The sequence below is a fragment of the Physeter macrocephalus genome, chromosome 8 (assembly GCF_002837175.3).
Source record: "Physeter macrocephalus isolate SW-GA chromosome 8, ASM283717v5, whole genome shotgun sequence".
Lineage (NCBI taxonomy): Eukaryota > Metazoa > Chordata > Mammalia > Artiodactyla > Physeteridae > Physeter > Physeter macrocephalus.
The window spans coordinates 90,191,281-90,202,081 of NC_041221.1; the positions used below are offsets into that span (position 1 = coordinate 90,191,281).

The 10,801-nt window shown below is 35.0% G+C and overlaps 1 protein-coding gene across 1 annotated transcript in view; it reads left to right on the forward strand.

Annotated features, from left to right (window-relative positions):
* Positions 1-10,801, forward strand: part of ADGRV1 (adhesion G protein-coupled receptor V1) — a 552,025-nt gene that overhangs the window by 108,640 nt on the left and 432,584 nt on the right. Inside the window, exons 35-40 of the mRNA XM_024125341.3 lie at positions 2,712-2,842; positions 3,915-4,014; positions 4,649-4,828; positions 5,466-5,629; positions 9,181-9,274; positions 9,704-9,736. Of these exons, the coding sequence (XP_023981109.1) occupies positions 2,712-2,842; positions 3,915-4,014; positions 4,649-4,828; positions 5,466-5,629; positions 9,181-9,274; positions 9,704-9,736 (702 nt within the window). The remainder of the gene's footprint in view (positions 1-2,711; positions 2,843-3,914; positions 4,015-4,648; positions 4,829-5,465; positions 5,630-9,180; positions 9,275-9,703; positions 9,737-10,801) is intronic.

The following is a 10,801-nucleotide window of genomic DNA, read 5'->3' on the forward strand; positions in this document are numbered from 1 at the left end:
CTTGTTTCTAATTTTTTCCTTTTCCTATGTTCTTTGACTCCTCCTCTAGGTAGAAGGTAGCTTTCTGGTAATTCTTCCTAGAAGGCTTTTTTTAAAAAAAAATAAATAAATAATTTTTTAAATTTATCTTTGGCTGTGTTGGGTCTTCGTTGCTGAGCGTGGGTTTTCTCTAGTAGTGGTGAACGGGGGCTACTCTTTGTTATGGTGTGTGGATTTCTCACTGGGGTGGCTTCTCTTGTTGCAGAGCACGGGCTCTAGGTGCGTGGGCTTCAGTAGTTGTGGCACATGGGCTTCAGTAGTTGTGGCTCTTGGGCTCTAGAGCACAGGCTCAGTAGTTGTGGCACACGGGCTTAGTTGCTCTGTGGCATGTGGGATCTTCCCGGACTAGGGGTCGAACCCTTGTCTCCTGCATTGGCAGGCAGATTCTTAACCACTGCACCACCAGGGAAGTCCCTAGAAGGCATTTTAAATGGACCTGATTCTTGGCAGTTTGCCTTAAAGAGGCAGTTAATACCTCTATTTTGATTCTTAGGAAAATCTTCACACTATTTATGCTGTTGATGTGATTTTTAATAGGCTCATGAAATTATGTGTTTAAGGAATACTTGGTTTACCTTTTATTTGTGTGTGTGTTGTGCTTCAAATTGTGTTTCTTGTAATATTTTCTTGCAAGTTAAATTCTTGCATGGTAACATTAAATTTTCAAAGGTGATATTAAGTGGTATTAGACTGAGCATTTTTACATGTAATAAGTTTGTAGGAGGATTTTACTTTTTTCTCTCCTTAGCATTTCATTTTTAGTTTTGCCTTTAATGGTGTATTTATTCCCAAATCTCTATGTACCATCTTGCAACCATAATTTTTTTATTATGATATTTACAGGTTCCCCTTCAATATGGATTTTCATTGACCTACATTTTTTTTTTGCCACTTGTATTCCCACAGCATTTTTAGCACTTGTTCAAACTTCTATAATTTTCATTTTGAAATATTGTTAGGTTTTGTGATTAAAAAAAAATTGAAAACCATGACTCTGTATACCTTTTTATTTGGGTCACCAGACAACACTGTAGGCGAAAGAGCTTAATAACTCCAAGGTTCTCTCTCTCTGCCATTCAGTAATAAATCCTTGAGAAATTCTGCCTGGTATACAATAGAGAGACTCCAGGGTTTCATTGTAGTGCCTGTGTTTTATTCATATGAGTTATATAAGTATAAAAATTTTTAATGGCATGGCAATTATGGCTGATTGTACCCATTCCTTCAGTTATATCCTAACCTTTGGACACTCTGATTTCTAATAACATTTCCTTTATGTTTCAGTAAAAACATCCAAGTCATAGTCTGCCATTGTGATAGCAATTAAAAAATTTTTTTTGTATTGAAACATTTTAAAATGTATACATTAAACATTCAACTGTTTTAGGAAATTTTATTTAGAAGTCTTTCTGTTTTTGCTTTCTTATATTTTCTGCTGTCCCAAAATAATTTATGTAATAAATGTATTAAAGTTATGTATGCTTAAATTTAGTATAAAAATTTTTTTTTAGTAATTGAAATAAGATAATCTCTAAATTAATGAATATATGATATTTTAAGAAACCTTTCTATTAGAAATAATTATTTAATTTTATTATTTTAAAAATTTAAAAAACTGTGGTAGTTAAAACATATTTGGAAAGGGTGTTTATATTTTACTGTGTTATTGCTACTCTCCTCATTTAAAGGTGTCAGAAGTGTGTATTGGATAACTGAGTAAAAGTGATATTTTTAATGACCATGCATGGATTTCAACTATATGTCTATGCTATAAGGATGTGTTCTTTAAAGCCTTTTAAACATGAATTCATTTATCTTTTAACAATTATTAGTCTTTAGTAATATAGTTCATTAATGTACCTTAACTTCTGTTCATCATCATAAAATTTTGAATTCAGCATATTTACAGCAAGACACTTGGCCATCACCAGTACTCCCTAGGAGCTTACTTTTCACTTCCAGCAATTTAGAAGAAATGACTTTTATGATTTTCTTCAGTTTTACAAAATATTACATGAGGATAAAAGCCAGGAATGGAAAGTATCTAAAATGCCTCATTTATCCAGGAAGGATAGCTGTAACTTTGGTGAAGTTACAGAGGTTGATATACAGATTTGACACCTTTCCTTTGTATTTCTTTCTATAAAACAAAATCATTGATGGTATATGTAAGTTACAATTTCAAGAAATGTGATTTTCAGGTATTTGCAAGCATTTTTATGCATGCATTGTGTAAAATCACATTGCATACCAGTGTAAGGAATTTTTGTCCTTTTGGGAAGTGAAGGAAGAATTTACTTGTGTTATTACTAGTTTTGACCATGAGGACTTAATTATTTTCTTTAATTTACAGAACATTTGTGTTCTGGTGCATGTTTTGGAGTGTATAAAAGTTTGTGTTTTCCATTTTAGCATGTGCTTTTGTAACTTTTACATGTTAAACTTCCTGATGTTCTACTAAATGGAAGTATTTAGAAGTGGGATAAGCAATAATGTGTTAATAAACAATAAGCATGTATAAAGCTTCTAGAAAATTGCAAACAGAACAGCTTTGTAATATTCTTGGAAAAGGTACTGTAGTAGTTGCATGTTTGGGATTTGGGTTTTGTTGACTTCAAATGTTAAGCTCATTTTACATTAAACATTCATCAATCTGTACATTTCACCTGCAGGAGAAATTTTACAATTCCATGTGATGAGAACACCCCCTGGTCGAGGAAATGTTACTGTTAACTGGAAAATTATTGGGCAAAACGTAGAACTCAATTTTGCTAACTTTACCGGACAGCTCTTCTTTCCTGAGGTAATACCAGCAAGAAAAGCTTTACTGCAATATCTGGAGGTAACTGTGTTTTATGAGGAAAATGGGAAAACTCTGATTACGTAATACAAAGATTAATTGAGATCCATGAGGGAGCTGCTTCCTTAGAAACCTAAAGGAAGAACATTACTCAAATAATTTCTAAGACTTAAGGAGGGGGTTTGTTTTTCCATATGTACTAGGTAGATCTCCTTTAAGGAAACAGTAAAAGTTGACTTTGTATTTGAGGCAAGCCCTCTTGTTGCTTTCTTGCCCTCCCACTGTTGGTGTCAACTGTGTCATTCTGAAGATGATGAGTACTGCTTGTCCCTCTTCTCTTACCCCTCACTGTCTTGGAACTTTCAATGCACCTGGAACTTAAATGTTTCACTGCTATGAAACAGCAAACATAGCCTGAGAAGCAAATGTCTTTTTATCTTCTGTTCACACAGTATTTTTGAGGTTACCTTTAAAAGCTCTTGCTGACAGTTTGAAAGAAGATGATTGGTGGAAAATAACTATAAGAAAGCAGTTCTTGGGTAGAAAGTTAGCACTACTTTATTGTTTCTCTTCGTCTTCTCTTCTCCACGCTCACTTGATATGAATTCTTGTTTGGTAAATTGTTTAATTCTTTTTCTCTTCATTTCCACTCCCTCAATATTAAGCCTAACCCCTATAACCTTCTGCCTTGGGAACTACATTTGACTTCTAATAACTGGTTTCCCTACAACACTGGTCTTCTTTTCTATACTCCAGTTTTTCCCATTAACCACTGCCATAGAAATCTCTCGAACTTATTGCTTTGTCTGGAATTTTCAATAGGGCTACATTGCTCACGAGATAAGATCTATATTCATGAGCTCAGCACTCAAAATCTTCCACAGTTGTTCCCTATCTACTTTAAGCCTGTTTTCTTATGAGTCAATGGTTTTTTATTTAATTTATTTTTTAAGCCACAGAACACTTTGTTTACGTGAAAATATAGTTGGATGCACAATTTATAAGGCCAGTAAAAGCAGGAGATAGTTTGTGCTCAGTGACAGTAGAGGGATGAATTTCTTTCTGTTTGACATAGGGGTCATTGAATAAAACAATATCTGTGCATCTGTTGGATGACAGTATTCCTGAGGAGAAAGAAGTATACCAGGTCATTCTGTATGATGTCACGACACAAGGTAATGCAGAATTTAATTAAATTATTTTTCTGATGTATTATTCTTTTCAGAAAAAAATAATAGTTGCTGTCTCTATATTTAACAGTTAGATGCATAGCGATTTAAAAAATGTTATTTAAATATTGTCTGCCCCATAACATTTAGATCCAAAAGAATCAGCTCAGAATGAAAATACTTATCTTTATGGATTCAGTTAAAACCTCTAAAAGTTTTGCTAAATATTTCCTATGGAATAAAATATATTTCCAAAGGTAGAATTTAATGAAACTAATTTTATACTAAGCTGACCAATTTGGATTCTGGATCAGTTTTATGGATAAATTAGATTTACTAATTTGGGCAAGTTTTCTGGGTATTTTCCTCAGTTTCTAATCATTTTCTGTAATTCAGATGACCAGTATAGCACATAATGACAATAATAGGTCGAGCCAAAAAAAAAAAACAACATTGCTACCGAAGAAAAAAAAAAACTAAAAGGTAACTTCTGTTTGTCACCCTGAAGATTTGTTAGAGGAGTGAAAGTAACCACTTTCTGGTTACTTTAATATGTTTCAGAAAGTGGGGTTATATTTTAAGTATTTAGAAGTTAAGGTCAAGTCACTGTTAGATTTCTTGTGGTCCCTGACTTTCTTAGGAGTTCCACCAGCAGGAACTGCTCTGCTTGACGCTCAAGGATATGCAGCTGTTCTGACCGTAGAAGCCAGTGATGAACCACATGGAGTGTTAAATTTTGCTCTTTCATCAAGATTTGTTTTGCTACAGGAGGCTAACATGACAATTCAGCTTTTCATCAACAGAGAATTTGGATCTCTAGGTTTGTGTTACTCTAGAATGAATGGAGTTTCCAGGCAGGTGCTTTTTTAATATTCTACTAGGGTGGATGAAAGCCATTGCTAGAATAAATCAGGGACAGGAAAACAATATTTCTTAATTCAGGACAGGACTTTATAACTTCTTTATTTTTGAAAGATTAAAGGAACTTATCTAGTGTCACAGAATGCTGTGCAACAAACAATCATAAACTCTCAGCAGCATATGGCAATGGGCCAGCTGTGGGTCCACTAACTGAGTCTGGGCTTGGCTAGGGTGGCTGTATTCCAAGTGTCTCTCATTCTTCTCCTGGCACCAGTAGAGGCACAAGAAGGCAAGCAAAAACACGCCAGACCTCATAAGGTCTAGGCTCAGAACTAGCACACCATCACTTTTACCTTGTACTAGAAGCCAAAATAAGTCACACAGTCAAAGTCTAGAGGTAGGCAGGGATGCCTTGCCCACAGTGCAACATCACTGAGCCATTACATGGTAAAGGCCAAGAACAGAGGAAGGGGTGAGGAATTGGGGCCAATAATACGGCTACGGATGTGCTTTTAGGAAAGTCAACAAGTTTGTAATGAGATACTATTTTTTAATTTTAAATAATTTTAAAATCCCTTCCCATCCAATTCAATTAGGAGCCATTAATGTCACATATACCACAGTTCCTGGAATGTTGAGTCTAAAGAACCAAACAGAAGGAAACCTAGCTGAGCCAAATGTTGACTTTGTCCCAGTAATTGGCTTTCTGATTTTAGAAGAAGGGGCAACAGCAGCAGCCATCAACATTACTATACTTGAGGTAAAATGCTTATTTTGCTATTACTGTATTAAACGCGAATAACCAGATAAAAAGTAGAAGTTGATTAAATGTTCTGGTGTCTTTAAATCAGCTTATTTCTTTTTGTGACTTTTTTTTTTTTTTTTAAATCGCACAGGGGATTCTGTTCTTGTCTAGATAGGCTGGTCTGTTGTGTATTTTATCACAGAAGCAACTTGTGATAAAGAAAATTTCCTTAGGGCAGTCCTGTTTAAGGTGTCATTGGCCTAAGAGATTCCAAAGGAGCATTTTGATTACTCCAAAGGATTCATTGGACCAGCAAAGCTGTGTAGGTCAGCGACTTAGTTGTTAGGACCGGTTAAATTAGAGATAGTGAGAAACTCACTAGAGGCTGATGGTATAAAACGTGATTATGGTCAAACTTAAAGTAGTCATTTCTGACTGAAATTGTGTTTTAAATGATTTTTCATGTTGGGAAATCTTGTGTTGTTTTGGGACTTAGTGTTTCAACTACCTAAATTCATTTCCAAGAAGTTTATGAAAATAGTACATATGGAGAGGGTAGGACGCGATGTGTGGGGTGGAGGTGTAGGGGAAGGGAGAAAGAGAGAGAATGAATATTGCCTTAGAAAAATAATTTTCAGTTGCTATGTATTTTGGGGTTCTATTTTTTAAAGTTTTAATTTTCTCAGAGGCCTTTTACTTTTACAAAATTATAAGTACTGTAAACCATCTACCATCTGAAATCAGTAATTCTTATTTTGTTGATTACTGTGGCACTGTGACCTAATATAGTAGTATGAGAACTCTAAAGCCGTAAGATGAAGAGTAATGTTATTTCAGTACGTGACATACAACACAAGATTTGATAAAACTTTAAGGTAAGTATTCTTCTAAATATGTAATCTATTAATGTAATTGAATACAAATAAATGGATTATTCCTTAGATACGTTAGTTTTTAAAGCAGAAAATATATAGCCAACTTCAGAAGTCTGGTTTACAGTCTTGTTTTATGAACACAAGGTTTCGAAGTTTCCTTTTTTCTCCCCAGGTTTTTGTTTCTCCCCAGTCGTTTCTGTTCTCAGAGTAGCACAAGATTAAGAGACTGCAAGACTGTATTTACAGAAATAAGCCAGCCTGGGGCATGATAGGGGAGAGTTGTTGCATGGAGGTGGGGAACAGTGCGGGTAGGTGGGGGGACAGTCCCTTTTACATCGCTGATTCTGTAAATCACATTGGTCCCTGTATTACAGAAGATAGAAACTGTGACTTTCATTTTCTTATTTTTTCAATGCCAATGTATCTCCATTAAATACAATGAAGAGAGAGGTGTATGTACTGATATTATATATTCATATATATACATTGGGTTTCTATGTCACAATATTGTTGGCTGTCTGGTTACTACTGATGTGTGTTTTGCTCATCCTCATGTTTTGAGCAACTGCCTTATTAGTGATTAATAGTAATATTGTATTAAAATTAACCATCACAAGGGCTTCCCTGGTGGCGCAGTGGTTGAGTCCGCCTGCCGATGCAGGGGACACGGGTTCGTGCCCCGGTCCGGGAAGATCCCACATGCCGCGGAGCGGCTGGGCCCTTGAGCCATGGCCGCTGAGCCTGCGCGTCCGGAGCCTGTGCTCCGCAACGGGAGAGGCCACAGCAGTGAGAGGCCCGCGTACCGCAAAAAAAAAAAAAAAAAAAAAAAAAAAAAAAAAAAAAAATTAACCATCACAAATATCTGTCACTTTGTAGGGACTCTCTCTAGGCCAGGTACTCCATACACATTATTTTTAATCATTATTACAATCCCCAAAGTAGCAGTTACTTCCCTCATTATAAAGATGCCAGAATTGAGGCCTTAAAATTTAAGTAACTCACCTAAAATTACAGAAATTTGGTTCTAGGTCTCTTTGATTGCAAAGCCTATATTTTTCCCATAGTATTATTCTATTCCTCATTCTAATCATTGGATATTAAGGTAATTTAAAATATTTAGCTCTTATTATATTTAAGGTATACTAAGTTTGTATATATAATTGGTTTACATATTATATTAGTCCAGGTAAAAAATGATATAATATTAGCAGTTTCATGTGGTTCAACCTAATAACCTATACAACCAGGTGTAAGTTTAATAATTTTATGTTTCTTTAAAAATTTCAGCTTTACTGAAGTATAATTAACCAGTACTATATGGTAAACTTATGTAGAATCTAAAAAATATATAAAATTATAAGATATTTGAAGTGTATATTCTGTTGATTTGATATATGTTTACATTGTGAAAGAATTCCCCACATCTAGTTAATTAACACATCCATCACCTCATGTATTTATCTTTTTTTGTGTGTGAGAACATTTAAGTTCTATTGTCCCAGCAAATTTGAATTATACAGTACAGTGTTGTCAACTATAGTCACCATGTTTTACCTTAGATCCTCAGACCTTACTCATCTTATAGCTGAGTTTGTACTCTTTTACCAATCCCTCCCTATTCCCCCTGCAACCCCAGCCCAGCCACTGGAAACCAGTTTTCTATGCTCTGTTTTTACGCGTATGACTTTTTTTTTAGTTTCCACACATAAGTTATGCCATGCAGTATGTCTTCCTCTGTCTGGCTTATTTTCCTTAGCATGATGCCCTCAAGGTCCATCCGTGTTGTCAAAAATGGAAGGATTTCCTTCTTTCTTGTGGCTGAATAATATTCCATTTTATATATATACCACATCTTATCCATTCATCTGTTGACGGACACTGAATTGTTTCCATAACTTTGCTGCTGTGAATAATGCTGCAGTGAACATGGCAGTGCAGATACCGCTTCACTATTTTGTTTTCATTTCCTTTGGATAAATACCCAGGTGTGGGATTGCTGGTAGTTCTATTTTTAAGTTTCTGAGGAATCTTCATATTATTTTGCACAGTGGCTGCACCAATTTACATTCCCACCAACAGTGTGAAGGGTTCTTCTTTTTCCACATTCTCACCAACACTTACCTCTTGGCTTTTTGATAATAGCCATTCTAATAAATGTAAGGCGATGTCTCATTGTGGTTTTGACTTGCATTTCTATGAGGATTAGTGATGTTGAGCACCTTTTAATGTACAGGTCGGCCCTTTTGCATTTCCTCCTTGGAAAAATTTCTATTCTGTCCCTCTTCATTTTAAATCAGATTATTTGTTGTTTTGCTATTGAGTTGTATGACTTTTTTAGATATATTTTGGATATGTATGATTTGCAAATATTTTCTCCCATTCCATAGGTTGCCTTTTCTTTTGTTGATGTTTTCTTTTGCTGTGCAGAAGTTTTTCAGTTTGATATAGTCCCACTTGTTTATTTTTGCTTTTATTGCTTTTGCTTTTAGTGTTAAATCCAAAAAAAATCATTGCCAAGACATGTTTATTTTTTCTGATTTAAATCTTTTCTACTCTATGTTTGCATTTTGTTTTCTGTATACTATTTAAATATATATATTTATATTTAAAAGATAATTTTTAAAAACAGCTTGCAAGGTAATTAATTTGAGAGCATAATTATAGACAATTTAATGGGTGTAATTTTTGCAGGACGATGTACCAGAACTAGAAGAATATTTCCTTGTGAATTTAACTTATGTGGAACTTATCATGGCTCCTTTAACTTCATTTCCTCCTAGACTAGGTATGATGGGCTTTTTTGTTTGTTTCTGTTTACTCACTGCAAACGAAGTAAAGTTTCTTCATTTTTTAATCAGAAGTGATCATTGTGAAGTTTGCTAATCTCAGCTATATGTGTAAATATGTGAGCTTTTAGATTTATTTAAATTTAAAGACCATCATATATTGTAGCTTTGTACATTGGACAGCATAAAGACATTTAAAAATTGTGTGATGCTTTTTAAACATTACAGTTATTTTATAACCAAATTTGTAATCTTCAAAATAGAATTAGTTCTTATGAAGGCATTTTCCTTTTAAAATTTAATTTGCTATTTTCATTAGATCTCAAACTCTCAGATGTTTTTATTGTCTCTTAGATTAAGTAGGGTGTTTGTTTGCTGTGTTCTCTGCTTCTTTTTTGACTTTTTATCTCTTTCTTTTCATGCTTTAGAAAAGACTCAGTTAATTCATTACAGACTGAAAGGTAAAACTTGAACCTTAGTACAACTTTATGTAGATTACTTTAAAAAGATATATTCCTATTATTAAAACACAAACTCTTGCTTACGATTTGGACATTTGATATTGGAAATTTTGTCTGCAAGTTTTAGGTGTGACGGCCTAGTGGGGGTTGGTGGTGAGTTGCCCTGAAATAGCGTGCTCCCCATCCCTTGGTTAGAACAGCGGTCCCCAACCTTTTTGGCAACAGGGACCTGGTTAGAACAGCGGTCCCCAGCCTTTTTGCCACAGGGACCGGTTTTGTGGAAGATAATTTTTCCAAGGACCAGGGCGGCAGTGGGGATGGTTTTGGGATGATTCAAGGGTATTACGTTTATTGTGCACTTTATTTCTATTATTATTACATTGTAATATATAATGAAATAATTATACAACTCACCATAATGCAGAATCAGTGGAAGCCCTGAGCTTGTTTCACTTGCCAATCACTGATAGGGGTTTTTTCTTTTTTTTACATCTTTTATTGGAGTATAATTGCTTTACAATGGTGTGTTAGTTTCTGCTTTATAACACAATGAATCAGCTATACATATACATATATCCCCATATCTCCTCCCTCTTGTGTCTCCCTCCCACCCTCCCTATCCCACCCCTCTAGGTGGTCACAAAGCACCAAGCTGATCTCCCTGTGCTATGCAGGTGTTCCCCACTCTATATATTTTACATTTGGTAGTGTATATATGTCCATGCCACTCTCTCACTTCGTCCCAGCTTACCCTTCCCCCTCCTCGTGTCCTGAAGTCCATTCTCTACATCTGCGTCTTTATTCCTGTCCTGCCCCAAGATTCTTCAGAACCACTTTTTTTTTAAAGATTCCATATATATGTTAGCATATGGTATTTGTTTTTCTCTTTCTGACTTACTTCACTCTGTATGACAGTCTCTAGATCCATCCACCTCACTACAAATAACTCAATTTCGTTTCTTTTTATGGCTGAGTAATATTCCATTGTATATATGTGCCACATCTTCTTTAACTGATAGGCTGTCAATGGACACTTAGGTTGCTTCCATGTCCTGGCTATTGTAA